This window comes from Protomyctophum parallelum, assembly GCF_964188405.1.
Source record: "Protomyctophum parallelum genome assembly, chromosome: 2".
Lineage (NCBI taxonomy): Eukaryota > Metazoa > Chordata > Actinopteri > Myctophiformes > Myctophidae > Protomyctophum > Protomyctophum parallelum.
The window spans coordinates 25323769-25344050 of record NC_139699.1 but is presented as its reverse complement, the minus strand read 5'-3'; the positions used below and the strand labels follow the sequence as shown (position 1 = coordinate 25344050).

Below are 20282 nucleotides of genomic sequence, written 5' to 3'. Positions count from 1 at the left end.
TAAAATTACACTAAGAAAGCACTTGTCATGTGGTTTCTTTATTTTAATGATGAATAAAACCAAAATCAATTAGACTATTTTTTTCATCCATTCTTTGATATATACATTTAGAAAAGAATCAATCATGGCAGCCGTAATGCATACCATTACTGTAGCTACTAGACTACTAAGTAAGTGAGTAAGCCTTGCAGAGCCATGAGGCCCATAGGGCAGGAGTCTATCTCCTGTTTCTGTAGTGTGAGGCAGTTTGATGTACAAGTACACCCCCTGGACATGACACTGGTATGTTGCTGGGATTTAGCCCCAATCCAACCCTTGTGCCAAGCAGGGAGGCACTCTGTCTCATTTTTCAGAGACTTTGGTATGACCCGGCTGGGGATCGAACCCTGAACTCCCAGTCTCAGGGCGGACACTCTAACCACAAGGCCACTGAGCTGCTGTAGCTACTGTAGCTACTACAGGATGTGAATGAAAGCTAACCTGTAGCGGAGAGCGGATTGTGACGACCTTGTTGCCGTCCGCGGCGTCTATCTGCAGCAGTACTGCTACTGCCTCCTGCAACATCGGACCTCGAATGTTATACAGCCTGCGACCCGGCTTGTCTATAGCAATGTTGGACATCTCACTGTAGCCAGCAGGTACTGAGGAGAAAGGAGAAGATGTATCAGTCAATATTTCATTTAAAAACATTCATTTCAAAATGCTACACAGACATCATTTGAGATCTAAAAATAAACAGACCAGAACAGAATAGAATTATTTTCATTGTAAAATGTCCAACAAACTTGTGTGGTACCTCAATTTCAAATGGTAACCACAACACAACAGAGGGGTCACACTAAATTGCATTATACATTGTTCAATGAAGACATTATATTCTATATTGTGTCTAATTGTTCACGCATGTTGCATTGTGACGTGTTGTGATTGTAAGTCTTGTAGTTTGGCTATTTTAGCTAATTTAATTAATCAATGAAAATGCCAATAGAGAGTATGCACATGCATCACTTTTCCATCGGGACACGCCCCTCTTATCTAGACTGAGTGGCAAAACATTGAGCATTGATCATTGGATTCCAAAATCCAATGATCCATGCTGCGCTCGTTGGAAATCACTCAACGTCCCCGAGTACCACCTGACCAGCTGTGTCTAAATGTCACATAATGCATAGGCAGCAGGACGTTGCGTTATTGAAAACGAGCAGGAAGTAGCTCATAACATGTCTACTGTATGGTGGATTTGTATGAAATAAAAACTTTGCAGATAATTCAATCTTTCGGTACAGCTGCAATGTTGGTGAGTTTAATTCAAGCTTTCAGTACAGCTGCAATGTTGGTGAGTTTAATGTGGTTTAATACAATGAGAGAAGACTTTTTAGTTTGGATGTATCGGGGCTGTCAAGGCCAAAAGTTGTTTGTGCCACTCAGTAGGCGTTCCCGCATAACTTTGGGGTAGGATGATGTCGCATGCATAGCCTCAAAGCAGGGATGCCAGGGGTTGATGTGACCAATGAAATGCCACAGAGCAAAGGCTGCTGACCAATGGTGAGGTTGAACAGGCAGCTCTCCTGGCGCTGCAGCGTGGAAAGCTTTCCCCGGGACGAAGCTCTGTAGCCCGCGTTCTCCAGGTCCACACTGTGGCCCACGGCCACCTCGTGCAGTTTGCCCTGCGTGGGGGAACCGATCCTCCGCAGGCTGCCGCTGTGCTGCACGATGAGCGGGATGCCCAGCGCGTTGCACAGGGTGAAGGGAGCCTTCTCCGCCACAGAGTGGTCAAAGGTGGAAGCGGTGCTCTCGGAGAAAGCCTGGTGAAAAAGCACCAACTGTGAGTAAAAGGAAATGTGCTGTGCGCCAAATAAATAAAGTGGGAGGTAGGTGTCAGAGTTTCAAGCATATGCCCTTACTTTGTTATCGCCAGATTGTATCTGCATTTAATTATTTATCTAGTGGCAAACAAGTGCTTTATAAATCTGCAAATTAATTAATAAACATCTGTGTCAATTGTTTTTGCTATAGATACAGCTATACAATTTAAAAATGTTGTTGTTGTCAGGAAGAAACCTTTTTGTTTTCGTAATTCTTTTTTTGTATCATACTACAGCGTCACACGAAAGCATCACAAGTAGCAGACCCACCAGCTCGAAACATATCGAATCCTGAACATAACAGCTGACAGATTCCTTTTTTTTTAAATACAAAATTAAAGTTTTTCAGAAAACTTAGGTCACGATTTAGAAGTCATTTGAAGCAGCATCTCGTGGATAGTGTCCACACAGAGATTGGGAGGTCGGATCCCGGCAGAGTCATACCAGTCCAAGACGGTATACCATTTTGAAAATGGTATAAACCATTTTTCTAAACGGTATACCATTTTGAGAGTGGTATGCCAAATACCACTTTTGGAGTTCGCCCCTTATAAAAAAATATACACAATGCCTGCTTGACACCCCCAAAAATACTTTGGCCATGTCTCTCTGGAGATTTAAATCCATTTGATTGGTGACCGCCATTTTCTCCCATCACGATAGTGTGAAATATGGGAATAGAGCTGTACCTTGGCCAGGTTGGTGAAGACGTTGAGGCAGGACTGGGAGATGGTGATGTTCATGGTGTCTTTGGAACAGATGTTGATGGCAGTTCGAGGTTCCGGAATATTAATGAAGTCATCACCTGGCACAGGGCTTTTATCTTGAAGTGGGTTGTTCTTCATCTTCATGATGGGAACAAGTGGAACACATTTTAATCTCTCAAGAACAGATCCCGAGCTGCGCTACTGAATCTGTCGGCAGGGGCATTGGGGATTAGTGGCATGAAAACATAAGTGCCACACCGCACGAGGAGGGCTGAGGGCAAATTTAAAGGAAACAAACAGCAGAGGGTGCTGTTTTTACCTTGGGTTCCCAGATTGCATCAGTATTAACAGAAGCAATCATGAAAAAGTGTTTCAGGAACAAAAATACAGCATAATGCTCTTGCAGCATCAGTTTGTATTCAAATTGACAATTATCAATTCAAACTGATGCTGCTTTTATGATATGTTCACGATTACTTCAGTTTTTAGACGCACCTGCATCTGTTCAGACGCACCTGCATCTGAACAAAGTGGATGTGCGAGTATTTCCTTTGCACAGTCAGCATTAACCAAAATGACAAGTGCAAATCATAACGCAAAATAGAGTTGAAGTTGAATGTGTATTGTAGACTGTACTGTACCTCTACTTTGAGGTTCCACAAGCGTTTGCCGTTGTCCACTCGCTCTATGAGAGGCTCCCACACAGCATGCATCTCATTGAAGTAGTTCACCTGTACAACAATGAATTATTCTTATAGTACTATTCCTGGGCACGTACTGTACATGTGTTACGGTAATTATATCACAACCATGGTCATGAGACCGTGGACAATATCACCAGAAAGAATGACTGAATGACCATAACAGGTCTGTAACTCTGAGTGTGACAAATGGAACCCCATTTGTCACACTCTCAGAATTATGGGGGTCCTTGAAAATAAAATAAGTTTGAGAAGCACTAGTCCTCCTAATGTGTCATATTCCGATGAAATCCTGGAGACTGACATCCATTACTTGCCATGTCAGTGGCAAGTCTTATGACTTGCCACTGACATTTGTCCGTGTACGGACACATTGATGACCCCTGATCACAACACCCCCTTAAGAACGCCCTCACCACCACCACCACCCACATCACCTCCAAAGTCATGTCAGCCGTTAAGTTGAGCAGGGAGGACCAGTTCTTCGCCGAACCACTGAAAGACGACTCAGCCAGGAGCAGTGGCACCGTTCTGTGGCCCAACCCTGACTCCAGAGTCACCTGGACCACCTGCAAGACAGATAAGGTACAGTGGGCTCACACCGAGCATTGTAGTCTGTGTACACACTGGCTGAGCCACTATAGGAACCCACTATATGAAGTTATGAACCCAATTTATTTTTGATTCAAGAGATTCCCGAGTTGGTTCAAGACAGTATGTAAGTAAGACTGCACTCTCGCGTCTCTTCCAGATTTCTTAAAGCGCAAATAACATGCATTTTAAAACGGCTTTTAATATTTAATAATCATATTGTCTATGTCCCTCAAAGTTATTTCTAATGTTTTGAGCCTCAATCACCACTCTGATATAACCAGGCCTTGTCATTTCTTTCTGGACTTTGAAAGCCGTTTTAGCTGCAGTACCACACTGTCCTGAGGTGGAGAGGGTGCTGATATGCAGATTATTTAATATTTGAGTCATTATAATACTCATGCTAGATAAAACCATGCTTGTTTCCATTCTATGCCAGCTTGGAAAATCAACAATGGTGGACATTGTAAACAAAGTGGAAATGCAAATTTGCAACTGAAGACTGAAGAAATGGAGGAATTATACAAAGTAGGGTGACATTGATGACATCACGATGAGGCCAAAATCAGTCGAGCTGTTTCTGAGAGCAATTTCCATGAAAACACCCATATGACATGAAGGCCTGATTGTTCAAAATTGGTTATTTGTGGGGATAGAAAACACACATGGGAGCCCCAAAAACACAAAAGAAATTGAAAAAGTTGAATTTTATGTTATAGGTCCTTTAACTTAATGATGCTTTACTTGTTGTGGTGTGTTAACCTGCATGCGGGGCGGCGGCGGTGGCTCAGGGGTAGAGTGCCTGGATGGTAACCGTAAGGTTGCCAGTTCGAACCCGGGCTCCCCCAGAGTTACTGTCGAAGTGTCCTTGAGCAAGACACTGAACCCCTAATTGCTCCCGATGTGCTAGTTGGTGCCTTGCATGGTTTCCGCTGCCATCGGTGTATGAATGTGTGTTTGAATGGGTGAATGTAATGCACAATCTCTGTAAAGCGTCTTGGATAAAGGCGCTATATAAATGCACCATTTACCATGCAACCTATGTATTGTAAGACACAAGAAACGAAATCTTCTACAAATGTACAGGAAAACAGCATACCTTGACATCCACAGTGAAGGTCTCACCCTGGTTGGATCCATCCTGGTCCCTGAAGCTCTCTGTGATCTCGGTGGCCGGCTCCACCCCAAGGAACCAGTAGTTGCAGGCATAGATGTTCATGACGGACCACAGGTTGCTAACATCCGCCTCAGCCACCTGGTTCTGATCGCCCTTTGGCTCTGATGTCATGGCTGCGGTGATGGTCATCACCGTGTTAAGGATGACTGGTGAGATCTATGGGAAATGCGATTTGGACACTAAATTACTTACATACTATGATACATTTAGGGGGATTACCTCTGTTTAGTACACGGCCTGATTGAATGCTTGATTATGATTGGACAATCACTGAATTCAGCAGTGTGTAATTTCTGTATAATGACTGCTGTCTAAAACAAACACTCAGAGTACCTGCTGCAGTGCTGTATCCAACCTGACAGTAATATAAACAAACACACAATGTCATTTACAGCTAAACATTGCTATCACTAATTTATCAACCCTTCCTGTTGTTTTCCGAGGCGTGTTGCGCTGAGCGGATGCAATGGAATACTTTCATTACCGTAAGCATGGTAATACTTCGTTTTGTTGTTACTTTTGGGTCAATTTAGTAATTTATTTATTAAGTGGCCAAGTAATAAGCGGGATGATAAAGACCCCTCGGCTTTGCCTTCGGCATCTAATCATCCTGTCAGGGATTATGACCGCCTCGCCGTCAATTATGCCTTACATACAGTACTAGCATAATACAGTTACAGGATAAATGCATGGATGCATGCTCCTGCAGTATACTGCTGTAGAGTTTAACATACCTTAACAATGACCTCCTCCACAGTGACAGCACCAGTCAGCGGTTGGTTGGGCTGAGTTCTGGTTTCTAACACAACAGAGCATGGCATCAACACCTGTTGACCAGTTCAATAAAGACACATTCCATACATTAGAATACTCTATGTACAGTGTCCATTCTGAAGTATTCACTGTCCCAAATTATGTTGTGGTTTTAATAATAGACACATTTACAAGCAAGAGAAGAAGATACAATGGTATCGACAATTGTCAGTGAGATATGTGATTTTCACTTAATCTAAATACAATTAGTATTAGGTTTTCCTATTATTATCTTCATAATTAGGAAACATTACAAAAGGTCAGGTCAGGTGAAAATGTATCAGTGCTGTGACATGATTCCAAATGACAGATATGCAGACAGTAGTGACTCACAGTGGTGACAGCCTTGTCCATCTGGTTGTGGATAAAGGGACAAGCCAGGACTTTGAGCTCCCTGAGGTTGGCCCTCATATCCTGGGCCCCGTTGTCCTCCATCAGCAGACTGAAGTCACACTGGAACGATGCCACCAGGGCAGGAGCATCTGCCTTCATGAGGCTGGCCACAAACACCACCTCTGGGTCCACCACCACTGCTCGCAACCTGGTCCTGGTTGTTGGGGCTAAGAAATATATATTTGACATTATTGTTGTTATTATTACTTTATATAATATCATCTTCTGAGGGGAGGGGCAAAAGTCAAGAAACATCAAGAAGAAAAAAAAGCGGAGTAATTAATAATTAACTTTGTCCCCTCCTATAATGATGATATACAAGATCACAATGCATTGCAACATGACACATTATGTGCTTTTGATACGACTATTTAGAATAGAGACACTAGGGTTCATGAGGTTAATTTACATGTAATCTGTCAAGAACAGATTTTGAACTGCACTACTAAATAAACGTCTTCACAGCTGTAAACCTGTGATTTGACAATACTGTTGATGGCGATTCTGCTTCGGAGGCATACAGAAGCAACTGGAGTGTAATGCATTTATGAGGCTGCGAGGTTCTTCAGACAAAAATACTGTTCCACTTTGACTTTAGTTGAGAGAGTGACTCTTTAAAAAAACTCACCAGCCTTGGTTTGGGCAGCAACAGTGTGAATCTTCAGAGCTAGCTTGGTGTCGGTTTGAAGGGTGGCGGAGCTAACGGCTGGCTGCTCCGGGCTGGGAGGAGGCAGGGCCTTGATGAAGAAGTCTCCCACGGCCATGAGGAACTCCACGCTGGCACAGACGTACAGCTTCTGCAGTATGGCCACCAGCTCCCTCTCCCTGCTGCTCTGGCGGTACGTCACGTCAATCATGGCCTCCTCGCTCTCCTCGTCCCGTTTGCTGATCATCCTGCAGGAAGAAGAGGAACACGACCGTTGACAAGGTTATGTTATGGCTTTTTCCATAGGAACCATATTATCTCTGTTCATTGTGGTACTGTTTATTAACCCAAAAATGTATTCTGAAAGAATATATATTCAAAGATTTGTGCCGCATTTTCACGATTAAAAAACAAGCTTGTAGCGCGCCACCGAGTGGCGCACGATGAGCTTGTAGATCTGCCATTTTTCAATAGCTAAAGTATAACATAATGCTAAAACACCAAAAGGGGTTCTCGCCCAAAATGGGTTAATAACAACAACAACAATCATCATCATATAATATTCATAAAATAATAATCAAATATGACGTTATTGCATAACAACATTTTAAGCCGGGGCGCCTGATGGAGAGGAAAGGAACTGGTTGGAATAACGTGTTCCTTCCACGCGCTACGTCCAACCAGGGAAACTCCACCCCTGTCAGGTATAAAGGAGCGACTTGGACACTCATGCATGAAGGAAGCATGAGTTCAAGTCCGTTGCTCTCCCCAGGTTGACGGAGGGTGTGTACTGTGTAGAGCCCAGGGTCACATTAGATAATTGACACAGGGGTGAAAAATGGGTTATAAAATCGTGGGATAAAAATTATATATACTTTTCTCACGCAGCACGCACAAGCTTGCTGAGGAACAGGCTGTCAGGATATTAAATGAAAAGTGACTATGAATGTGCAACAATAACCTTCCATATTCTGCACTATGCACTTTTGAGTATTCTGCACTATGCACTTTTGACATTATGACATTATTGCCCTGAGTTTAATGTGCAACAATAACCTTCCATATTCTGCACTATGCACTTTTGAGTATTCTGCACTATGCACTTTTGACATTATGACATTATTGCCCTGAGTTTATTGTTTGAGTGTTTTACTGTAGGTTTTATCATGTTTTTATGATCATGTTTATATTGGAGCTTCTGAGCGTACGTTTTTCACATGCATGTACCTAAACCGTGCATCTAAGTGACAAAGTGAATCTGAATCTGAAACCCGGGTGATTTTCACCCGAACAATTATGTTTATGTGATTTTCATAATGTTGCTGATGTCTGATGCTAGTGGGTCCTTGAGTACCTTCAGGATGCTCAGTGACATCATAGAACGTAGTTTCCCTGCAGGTGTTCGGGTGAATTTCACCCGGGTTTAGTGATAGAGGGTGTAGAAAAGAGTCATCCTACTTATCAACAGCAACCCTCCCTCTGGCCTACTCATGGACTTGATCCACCCACTTCCTGCTGTCACTCCCTCTCAATCAGTAATTTCACCTGCTCTCACTCACACCTTAATCAGTTGCCAGCTATATATACTGCTTGAGTGCCTGTCCCTACAGTTATTGTTTGGCAGCAGCAACTCCACCACCACCACCTGAGAGCCCTCTGTCCTGGAGCCTCATGCCTGTGTTATGCGTCAATGAAGTGAGTTCAGTTCATGTATTTATTGGTTATTGTGATTATTAGATCTCACTGTTTTCCTTGAAACTATAGAGAAGACGGTGTGTAATGCGCAGTACACATAATTGACTTGTTCAGTATTCATGGAAATGCAGTATTTAACCTATAGAGTTAATTGAAATGTTTGTTATAAGTTTGCTTGGTACTCTTTAATGTATCTAGTGGTAGCTACCCACCCACACCTTGAGTACCAAGTTTGCATTAGGCCTAATTGTCTATTTATCTGTATAAATGTGATGTGTATATAATGAATTGTAATTATGTTTCTCTGTCTTTTTATAGTAAAAACCATAACTGTGAAGCCTCACCACCTCCTTGCTCATCTCAAATGCTCATGTGTGCAACGGAACAATAAAAGGCTTTGATGGAACTCTGTGTATGCATTCTTGCCGATGCACCATGGTGATGTTAAATATCCTGTGAACCTAGAACTCTTATCTATTTAATAGAGGGTAAAGAAAAAAAATACGGACACATTTGATGCAATTAGACTGTGCTTCACTAGACAATTCTCACATCCCAAAATCACAGAATTATTTTCTTCATTTTTTGTTTGAGTAGGCCTACCTCAATTTGCCATGTATTGTTGTACTTTAAAGTTCGATGAGAAATATGTTTTTTATGGAAGATATTATCAGGTAAAATATACCCGGTTTTAGTGATGGTGTGACAACATTTGCGTTTAGTGTTCTTGGTTCTAACATTAAACAATGATATAAACAAATTTCTTTTGGGTCACGAGCTAAAAGGTTTGGGAACCACTGATCTACAGTATCTATCAACTGCTCTATTTATTTGTGACTTACCAGCAAGGAAGTAACACATTTGTGGAGGTAGAAAAGAGAATATAACAATAACAAAAAAAAAGAGAGAAATCAGGATTCCTTTCACTTGTTGCCTTGATGAGATTATGTCATGCATGCACAGTGTCATGATTCCATGAGGGGGGGGGGGGGGAGAGGGAGAGGAGAGGGATCATGTACAGAGCCATGTACCGTACGAGGTCCAGTCTCTTACCGTGAGGTGACTCTCTGCATCCCAGTCCTCAGGTCATCCAGGGTGCAAGTGGTGAGGATGGTGTTTACTTCCACCATGCCGTTGGCCAACATCCTCCCAGAGGCCTTCAACAGGTGGAAGGCCAACTCTCCCAGGCGCAGGCTCTCCTGGTGCTGACCCAGGGCAGATGGCTGGGTATGATCAATAAAAGGGGAAAAAAAGCTATTATCAATCAGCCAACCCATTGCGGAGAATAACACCTAAAGTATTTGCCACTTTAAAAATCACGAACAAACGGAAAGAAAGAAAGAAAGAAAGAAAGCACCTGTTTTGGGTCATTGTTGTAGAGCACCAGTCCGAGGGATTCAATGTTGAAGTTGAATTTCATGGTCTCTGGTTGTTCTTCCTCATCCTCCTCTGTCATGCTCTCCCTGGGTTCCTCTGCATATTCTGAAGAGACACACCACCACAAAGAGCACTGTTCAAGAACCTTTTAACACACACACACACACACACACACACACACACACACACACACACACACACACACACACACACACACACACACACACACACACACACACACACACACACACACACACACACACACACACACACACACACACACACACACACACACACACACACACACACACACACACACACACACACACACCTGGGAGTGCGGGCTTGGTGGTTTTCAGATTAAGGCTGATCTGTGTGTGGGCAGCGGGGTCAGGCTTGTCCAGCTCCAGACCACTTGCCTCTCCCAAGTTGTCCATCAGGATTCTCAAAAACACCCTCAGGTCCTCCTGACTCACTGCCACCTACATGGGGAACAGAGGTGGATCTCAGCCGTTTGCCCAAAAATACAGATACATCCGCAAATGCCCATATATGGAGTACTCCGACATCATAGTACTATATCTGAAGTCATAGTCTGGCCTGGACTCCACATTTGGGCATGGCTAACACGGAACACCATTTCTGTGTTGGCTGCTCAAATTGTTAGGCAGCGGTTTTTGTTGTGTCTGACATCTGTACACGTAATACATTCCAGCCACAGCCGTCTGTAAATGCCCAGATGAGCCTCGGTGGTCCGTCTTGCAGGCTTCAAACCTGCGGCAGAGTGGTTCAATTTCACCTTTCGGGCGGATAAGAACCCTTAAAAAATATAGTATTACCCCTTTTTAACCCTCAGCCATATATGGAACCAGGAAATCACGTGATCGCTAAGAAAAGATCTACTCCCATTCTATAGGCTATCTTCACTTGCGTTCTGCTGTGCTTTTAGTTCCTCTTCCTGGTTAACCTGGTTAGGGACAGGGTTAGTAATGTGGCGAGTCGGAATGGCCATGCGTCAAATAGCGGCTTTGGAATGCGGGGTGTATGTATTATATTATTAATTATTATTGTGGCCCATCATTTTATATTCTATCCAATTTGGTTATATTAGAATACCGTAGTAGATTATTATTTTTAGAGAAAGAACCTTTATCTACATTTTGTCCCGTTTTCTGTTCTGGGAACTATCGCTAGATGAAAAACATCCCCCCAAGACAAGGTTATGAATCCACCCACCACATCCTCTTCTACTCCATTCTTAATCTTAACATTTCCAGCCCTGCCTGCTATGCTTTTGACTCTTGTGTTTTAAGGAAGTACACTACTAGTACTACAGTAATATAATTTTGGAGTCAAAGCAATTTTCTAACACACGCTTTAGCCAGTCACAGTCACAACACAATCAAGGAGGAGAGGAATCATACTTTCATTGGTTTGAGGTCTCCATCGATTTCTATGGCAGCCATCTTCTTGTACCAGGAGGCTGCCAAATTTCTCTTAACAGTCAGAAGCAGGTTGACTGGTTGTAGTAGCTCAGTTTTGGACTGGGTCAATGAAGGGTCTACAGACATCCTGGTAGAAACACATTCACTTTTGACAATGGATAATTGGATACTATTGAACTATTCCATGTAACATCACCTTAATCCCAGGTTCTCTTAGCCAGTATAAGAGCTCATTTGGGCTATCGTAAACAGGATAAGGCATTTACATTCACTGACCTAGAAAGTTTAAGCTGTGTTAACTGGACATCCATGTTCTCGATAACGGCTGGTAGAGGGCAGCCCTCTGCGGGCACCAGGGAGAAGGTGTTCCCTATGGTGATTAGACCCAGGTCCACCTCCAGTGCATTCTGGGAGACAGACGACTGCGGGATGATGATGAGCGGCGCCTTCAGTTTGATGTCCATGGAGAGGCGGAAGCTCTTCTGGGCAAAGTCCCGGACGCTGGAGGCTGCCTTCTCTGCTGCCTGGGCCGTAGCGGTGCTCAGAGCCTCCTTGGCTGTCTGGAAGTTGTTCGTGAAGTTCTGAAAGAAATGGTCAATCATTTATTTCCGAAAAGCATGCATATACTTAACTGTAGATATGCAGGCATGTTTTCAAGTACAGTATGTAATCAAGTCAAATCAAATCAAGCTTTATTTATATAGCACATTTAAAACAATCAAGATTGACCAAAGTGCTTTACACAATAAAATCTAGAGACAGTTATGCATACAAAATACAAAAACATAATTTGAGCATCAAAGTCAGCGGTGCAACGAGACAGTAATGTCAGTAGACATGGAAGTCAGTGGCGTAATGAGACAGTAGACGTCAGTAGACCCCCTCCCATGCGCGTGGCGCGGCCGCAGGTGAAGACAGCCCAAACTGTTTTGGTCTATAAACAGCAGCGCACTGTCACACAGTAGTTGCGAACGTACCTGCCGCGATTGTGAACAGAACAGCAGCTCTGCGAGGTCGGGGAAGCTCACTGCACCATCGCCTCTTCTGACTTCCTCCACGTTATTAGCCTACCCTACGCTAGAGCTGTTGAGGGGGAAGGGCACGTGTGTGCTAGCAGCAGCCACCACTGGGCTCCACCAAACTTTGGTCAACTCAACTGTCATTGCATCTCTGTATGGATTCATAATTTGATTTTACCGATGGCACGGCGGGTGGGCGCCTGGGCGGCCGTGTGCCCCAAATGACTCTGGGCCCCAACACAATTGCGTTGTGAATCAAGTACAGTATGACATAAATCCATCTATAGTATCTATCCACTGCTCTATTCATTTGTGACTTACCAGTAGGGAAATAACAAATTTGTGGAGGTAGATCACTTGGATGCATCCCACGTTGAGCTTGACTTTGCCGTCCACTTTGGATGTGTCTGCATAGCCTGCCCCTTCAGTGGCATTGGGAGTCAAACCCATGTTGAAACTGAATACTTCATTTCCTACTATGGAGATGGCCTGGAGGACAGAACGACACACGGTTACGCAAAAAAAGGAAAAAAATAGATTTGCTTTAGCTTACGCTTATTAGCAGAGTAGATTATTTTCTGCTCGCCGGGCATTAAGCTTAGTGATGAATAACATTTCTCACAATCCTTTTAAAATAGTAAACCAGAATTAGAATTATGTGTGACTCAACTCAACACACAGCTAGGCTTAGATTTTTTTAATTTTAATGTCATAATTATGCAAGCAGGTAATCATGAATGGTAAATGGTACATACTACATGGTGCATTTATATAGCACCTTTATCCAAGGCACTTCACAGAGATTGTGCATTACATTCACCCACTCACACACCGATGCCGGAGGAAACCATGCAAGGCACCAACCTGCACATCGGGAGCAATTTTGGGTTCAGAGTCTTGCTCAAGGACACTTCGACACTAACTCTGGGGGAGCCCGGGTTCGAACTGGGAACCTTGCGGTTGCCATCCAGTCACTCTACCCCTGAGCCACTGCCGCCAATGATGTATTTGTTTCATAGATACAAATACATTTTGGTTGTTCAACCCACCAGTCAAGTCTTTTTCATGTGAGACTTTAACACGCATCCCACAATTTAGACCGACATTTGCCATATGGGTGATTTGTTTTGTAGAGGTAATGTATGGTTTCCATTTTTGGAAACTTTACTTGGAAATCTACATATCTCACAATATATGAAATGAGATTCAATATATTACTCCATATATTATCATTGCCATGGCCCTAGTATCTTCATAATACTATACATCATTTTATACAACTTTTTTATTCCAACCTGCGTTTTTAACTACAATTAGCATTTAGCAGTCAGATGCTCCATACCATACAACTAAGAAAGTGTGCTTGAGATTTTGACTTGGGCACTTGCCTTTTTGTGGATGCTTTTGGGATCAACGTTGAGCACATTGAAGTCTTGCATGCGTGCAGATATGTGGGTTTGTGGTCCTTGCATCAGCAGAGATCCATTAATACCTGAGGGACGGGAGAACACTTCAACCATGGCCTTTAAATCAACACACCTGTGATGAGGTGCCCACCCTGATGATGGCCACCTGCAACCATCTCTGTTTCCTTTGATCACTTAAATCCTATTTTAAAAGTATTATTGTTGTTATGATCTAAAAACAGTTATCTAAGCCAGGGGTTCTCAACGTTTTTGGCTGGGGACCCCCGGAAATGCTTTGGCTGTGTCTCGCGAACCCCGCCCACCCCCCTCCCCACCCCAATACAAATTGACCGCTACAATAACCTTAATAATAGCAAAAATACATCATAAATAAATACTGAAATCATATATAATCAGTAAGGAAAGTTTATGCATAGTTGCATACTACTGTGTACTATGTAAACTCTTAATTTCCATTTTCCAGAATTTTTTTTGGGAGATCGCGACCCACAGGTTGAGAACCCCTGATCTAAGCCACAGGTTCCCAAACACTGTGTCAGGACTCGGGACCCATTTTTATGGGTCCCTTTATGTTTTGTTACATTTTGATTTGAATTATTATTATTTCAAAACATTTTCAAAAAACATTCATGAAACAAATTCATTTTTTTTTCATTCCAAAGACATTCTATACATTAGAAAACAAATGTTTAATTAACAGTGAAAATAGCTACACCCTCACAACGTGGCGCTTCACGTCACGTTGCGAGGTTGTAGATCTGCTAGTTTCACTAGTTTGGGTCCTGGGGAGACATCACATTTCTCTTTGGGGTCACGAGCTAGAACGTTAGGGAACCAGTGGTCTAGGCAGTATGGTAGGCCCTCATCAATCATACGCATTGCTTTCAGATGATATACTGTGTTTTAGTGATCTTATTAAATGAGACACATGGTGGTTCTTTACCTTGGATCTTGATCTCAGCAATGTTGCAGTTCTGGTCACACACCAGGACGTTGAAAGCTCCGAGCTGCATCACCACTTTCAGGTCGATGACATTACTGTCAGACGGAGATGCAAGGGCAGCTGGAAGGGAAGACAGGAAGTGTTATTGTGCTTTGTTGACCTAGGTCCCCCAGGGATCTGAATTTGGCTCCTCTGAATGGCCCCTGGCCCCTCTGAATGTTGTGCTTTAAGCCGTGTATATATATATACACCGGTATACAGTACATATATATATAATCAAAAATACTCTTGACGGTTTGGTTTATTACAAACGTTCATCATCGTGGCTTTGATTCAGGAAGCTTATCTGCTTAAAGCTTCTTCTTTTTTTTTTTTACTGTATATGGAAGTCCAGTATACATATACAGGATCATCTGACGTTTATAACAAACCAACCCATTTGAAAATTGGTTGAAAATTCAGCAAGTTATGGTTATTTAAAAAGTACATGCACCATAGACACAATGTTATGAGTGAGCGAGCTGACTGTAGCAGCAAGATGGCCGCCATGTGGCCATCCTTGTTACTTAGCTCTTATTGGTCGATAATTGTCGCTAATGTGCACATGAGGTGCGAGGACCTATAGTCATCGCTGCTTGCAGCTTTAATTATGTATTGTTTTTAACCTATATTTACCATAGGCAGGTTGGCTAAGCATGAGTGCTCATTTTTCAGCTACATCCTTGCTTCACATTTACACACACATTAAAAACATGGAAACTTCCCAGTTCAACCACAGTATTAAACCATTGCCCACTGTACTGAGCAACTCCAATGGACCAGTTTACAAAGGTTGTCACTCGGTGCAATAAAAAAGACCAAACCTAATTATTAACCAATTTTAGTTTTAGTGTCAACCCTTTACAACAGACCACACAATGAGTTTCCTGAACAGATGTGTGGTTGAGTGCATGTTTGAATGTGCAGTAAATATGACTTAGCAAACATGGCCTCTTGAGAACGTGCCATGTTTCCAATATGCACATGCCACACGTGCGTGAATATAAACGTGCCTGCATGCACGCGTGAGCTCCTCTCCAGGTTTGACTTCTCTTTTGGATTCTCTTCTAGGTCAGTTCACTGATGATGTGCTTTTAAATACTGAGCAAACAACGTCTGCTCACTATTTCTTTTTCCAACTTAAAATGGAAGGTCACTCCATCATGTATGCACTCAAGGACCATCGGGTCACTGAAATCCATGTAAATAATTACACTGTGTCACATTAATTTGACCTACTATTAACCATGTTGTTTGCGCATGCATGCATGCATGCCCGCATGCACGCATGCACGCACGCACAGACTTACTGGACATGGTTGAGACGACCTTGCTGTCCTCAGCCTTGGCTTTGGTCTCTTTCTCCGATGAGGACAGGCTACTGAAGGACAGAGCAGTTGACAGGAAGTTGATTGTGGAGAGGAGAGCTTCGGTGTGGAGCAGCAGGTCAAGAGAGGCAAAAGTTACCTGGAAAGAAAAATAATCAGAATAAACTTTATTGTCACATCACAGTTTTAAAGGTAAAAAAGTGGGTGAAATAGTTTCATACTTCATAGTTCCCATCGTGTCATTTTTTCCAAGCAATACAAGAAAGGGAAGGACAGAGAGGGTTTCAGATAATTTACAAGCTTGTTGGGTTTCTCCTATCTTATTTACAGGCTGTACAGCCGTACAACCAAAGCAAAGAGAGAGCAAGGAAGACTCAAATTGAAAATATAGATACCGGTATATATTAAAAACATTATTTCAGCCATGGTTACTCTACTCACGTTGATCATTTGTTCAGTATTCTTGTAAACAGTCACAAAGTTGGGCCCATTCCTGTCCGCCTAGGGAGAAGAGATATGGTCAGCTGAACTGAGCTCTACTACTACAGTACTACTACTATAAATAATAATAATAATAATAATAATAATAATAATAATAATAATAATAATAATAATAATAATTTAAAAAACAGTAATACTAATAATAAATTAATAAAAGCAAATACAGTACATTAATGTTCACCTATACAATTATAGATTAAGAAGTGTTTTGAGAGTTCTTACTTTGAAATATTGCACTTTAAGCAGATCAGCACCGGACTCTGCAGATGAACTTATGAGACAGAGGGGTTCATTATCGGAATCTGTCAGAAAAGATGTGACAATAGTGTAAGAAAAATAGTGCCATTGACAAGCAACTGTATCACATCCCATCACAACACTGTCTTATCCCAATATTCAGTGAGAATCAATATAATCATCCTTTTTTTCTTTGTCAATATCTATCCCCACATCTATAGTGTTAATTCTAACCTGTAAATTCCAGGCACTTCATGGTGATCATCTTGATGTAGGTGGTGGCACACATGTCATACTTCCTGACTTTGGTGTTAATACCCAGGTGAGCCATATGAAGCACCAGGAGAGGACATTCCTCCTGCTCTCTGGGCTTGGTCAACTTCACTACCACCTTAAAAAGTGAGAAAAAACAAAACAAAAAAACTATCTCAAAGAAATAAACGGTAACTTTAATGGATAGAGAATTCTACTGGGGACATGCTTCAATAGTAACATGGACAGTATGAAATTTACCAAAATTACACGAGAGGGTGTGCTTTTCCGTGATAATTGGCACGACAGTGTTGCTGCAGGCACGAGGGTTTAGCCCAGTTCCGCAACTTCCGCAAGCATCACTGAAGTGCCAATAATCTCTGTAAAGCCCACCCTCTCCTGTAATATTGCGATTATACAACAGTTATCATTAAAAAAACATGTCAACTCAATTTCATTGTAACTAAGAGGCTTAGCTAGGCTAAGGCGGGTTTGATTAGGTGTGCGGTCATGCTGGTTTGAAGCACGAGTAGATGGCTTCCTCAAAACTACCTGTTGCACAATATTCTGTTAATTCATTTTCACTAGATAGTCACTGCTATTAGAGAAGACCCTTAAGAAATTGTTCTTGGATGTACAAAGTACCTCATGGATTTCAAAGTTGAGAAGAATATTGACTGTATTTTCCCCGAGTGCTCCGTTGGTCATGACTGACTGGCCTTCGGGTCCTACTTGTGAAGTCTCTACCACCATCTGTTCCTCGGCCAGCTCTGCCTTCTCTGGAAGGGGTTTCAAGAACAAAATGGAAAAAAGTAATCATAGTTTATGCATATCTGTATGTTCATACTATCCACCTTCAATGGAGAAAAAAAAAGTGGGGATTGTGACATGTGCATTTTGTTTTACATATAACATAATCGGCGGATAAGTAAATGCAACCTTCAGCGTGCATAGACTGGTGAGGACGGCTGTGTTTTCAAACAACTCGCCATCAACCGTTTCATTCCTCTGGTTGAATTATTGTAAATCTATTAACTTTTAGTATTTATCAAATGCTCATTATGTTATATTAATGGAAGTATCTTTGTCCCATTGTTGATAAGTAAGCCAGCTATATACAGTACATAAACAGAACATTGACAGGTTACAAACCTTGGCAAAATTACATTATAGCCACTTTGCAGTGCCAGCACTGACATTTCACAAATTACTGTTTTATCAAGTTGTATAAACTGTGGGACTCACCGTCATGATGGTGGGCAATTAAGGCTTACGCATACTGCAGTTTTTAGGTGATAACCTACTGAACCACAGTGGTTGGGAAAACTACAATGTCACGCTGCAGTGACAAGCGACTCACCGCTCACCCCAACACAAGAAAAAAACAAAAGAACACAGTGAATGGGATAAGCTTATATGTTGTTCTGTTACCTTGTCTTTTCATGTCCATGCTATGTTCTTTACTCCCCTCGCCAATGTTCTCTACTAGGATCTTCATCAGCACGCCAAAGTCCTCTTGGCCCAGAGACATCTGAAAGGAAGGGCAGAGGATTCATAATGACATAAATTATCACATAATGTCCCTTACCTGGGGCTGTTCTACTGTACGCATAATAGTAAGAACCGTTGAACACCCACATTCATAGACTTGAGGACTCCCTGGACCTGCATGCCCGGGATTTTGGTAAACCAGGAAGCAGCCAGGTTCCTGGTGACGTGAAGCTCCAAGTTGATTGGTTTGAGAATCTCGATGTCTGGCTGTGGAGAGCCCTGGTTCAGGGTGGTTCTATGAACAGAGAAACAGAGGAATGTAACATGCATCATGTTTAATAGAGTCAGAGTTCCATTTAGAAAAAAAAGAACAGTAGAAGCTCACAATGTGTCACATTGCATGTTTGATCAGCTATTTTCTGAATTTAAAAATAATTTTGACAAATCCTGACAAATTTTGAAAAAGGTAGAAAAGTTGCCCAAAATAGGAACGCCAGGGTAATTGTGCTGATAAAGTATTTAAATTGTGTTTGCATTTAAAAAAGGCGCCTTATAAATAAAATGTATTATTATTATTATCAATCTCTTTCATGAGTTAATATATCAAACATGAGACGGTCGATGATGAACATGAATGACCAGTGGGGGTGGATATTAAAAGCAAATCAAACCTAGCTTACAGTAATGTATAAACTTTGGCTAAAATGACACCAACACCACAAAACCAAAGGCAGAGATAATTTATTCTCGTCCGATACCTGGACAGCTTCAGATGTGTCAACTTCAGGTCCATCAGCTCCACTACGGCCGGGAGGGGAAAGCCCTCTGCCGACTGCAGAGAGAAGCTGTTGGCCACAGTGATGAGACCCAGGTCCACCACCAAGGCATTTTGCGAGATCGGGGACTGCGGGATGATGATGAGTGGCGCCTTCAGTTTGATGTCCATGGAGAGGCGGAAGCTCTTCTGGGCAAAGTCCCGGACGCTGGAGGCTGCCTTCTCTGCTGCCTGGGCCGTAGCGGCGCTCAGAGCCTCCTTGGCTGTCTGGAAGTTGTCTACGAACGTCTATGAGGAACGCAACGGAGGAGGGGTGAGAAATGGAACAGTGTAGTAAGGCCGAATTGACAGAATGCTTGGCTATGATAGGGGACCCAGAGGGAGTGTTGCATGTGAGAATTTCACTGCCTAAAAAGTGACGGGTAATCTGTCAATCATGCAAAAATGTAAAAAACTAAAAACTAAAAAAGATCTGAATAGCTGATTAAAATTTTGAACCCTTGGCTACAAGTAACCTCGGAAGTGAATTCACACACATCATTATGAGAGAGTGCAGAGATAGTGGGGATAGCGAACAGAGATATGACGTTAGTGTGTGATGGCAATTGAGGAAGTTGCATGGAGAGAGTGACATCTGACCGTCATTACATGTGCATGAAAAGCATTCATTTTTTTACGTGCTGAGACAAACCATTCCAGAGTTGAGTGTATACAGTATACTGTATGGTTCAAGTAGTATTCGCAAATAATTCTTACAATTTTGTTTTCTTGCCTGCTGTGCCAAATGAGTGGAGCAGACGACAAAACAAGTGCTGTATTTGAAAGTCAATTTCTGGTTGATAATTCATCTTGCTAATCTA

At 42.3% G+C, this 20282-nt stretch overlaps 1 protein-coding gene across 5 annotated transcripts in view; it reads right to left on the bottom strand.

Moving 5' to 3' along the window:
- vps13c (vacuolar protein sorting 13 homolog C) overlaps nt 1-20282 on the bottom strand; it is a 94720-nt gene that overhangs the window by 28499 nt on the left and 45939 nt on the right. For all 5 annotated transcript variants that reach the window (XM_083760100.1, XM_083760102.1, XM_083760101.1 and 2 more), the window contains 25 exons: nt 19406-19710; nt 18795-18942; nt 18588-18687; nt 17802-17935; nt 17139-17295; nt 16890-16969; nt 16608-16667; nt 16149-16305; nt 14800-14919; nt 13818-13921; nt 12751-12918; nt 11687-11991; nt 11390-11537; nt 10297-10447; nt 9946-10070; nt 9642-9811; nt 6876-7141; nt 6188-6414; nt 5776-5868; nt 4964-5197; nt 3711-3842; nt 3214-3303; nt 2555-2710; nt 1541-1805; nt 481-641 (listed from right to left, as the gene is read on the bottom strand). In XM_083760100.1, the coding sequence (XP_083616226.1) occupies nt 481-641; nt 1541-1805; nt 2555-2710; nt 3214-3303; nt 3711-3842; nt 4964-5197; nt 5776-5868; nt 6188-6414; nt 6876-7141; nt 9642-9811; nt 9946-10070; nt 10297-10447; nt 11390-11537; nt 11687-11991; nt 12751-12918; nt 13818-13921; nt 14800-14919; nt 16149-16305; nt 16608-16667; nt 16890-16969; nt 17139-17295; nt 17802-17935; nt 18588-18687; nt 18795-18942; nt 19406-19710 (4056 nt within the window). The remainder of the gene's footprint in view (nt 1-480; nt 642-1540; nt 1806-2554; nt 2711-3213; nt 3304-3710; nt 3843-4963; nt 5198-5775; nt 5869-6187; nt 6415-6875; nt 7142-9641; nt 9812-9945; nt 10071-10296; nt 10448-11389; nt 11538-11686; nt 11992-12750; nt 12919-13817; nt 13922-14799; nt 14920-16148; nt 16306-16607; nt 16668-16889; nt 16970-17138; nt 17296-17801; nt 17936-18587; nt 18688-18794; nt 18943-19405; nt 19711-20282) is intronic.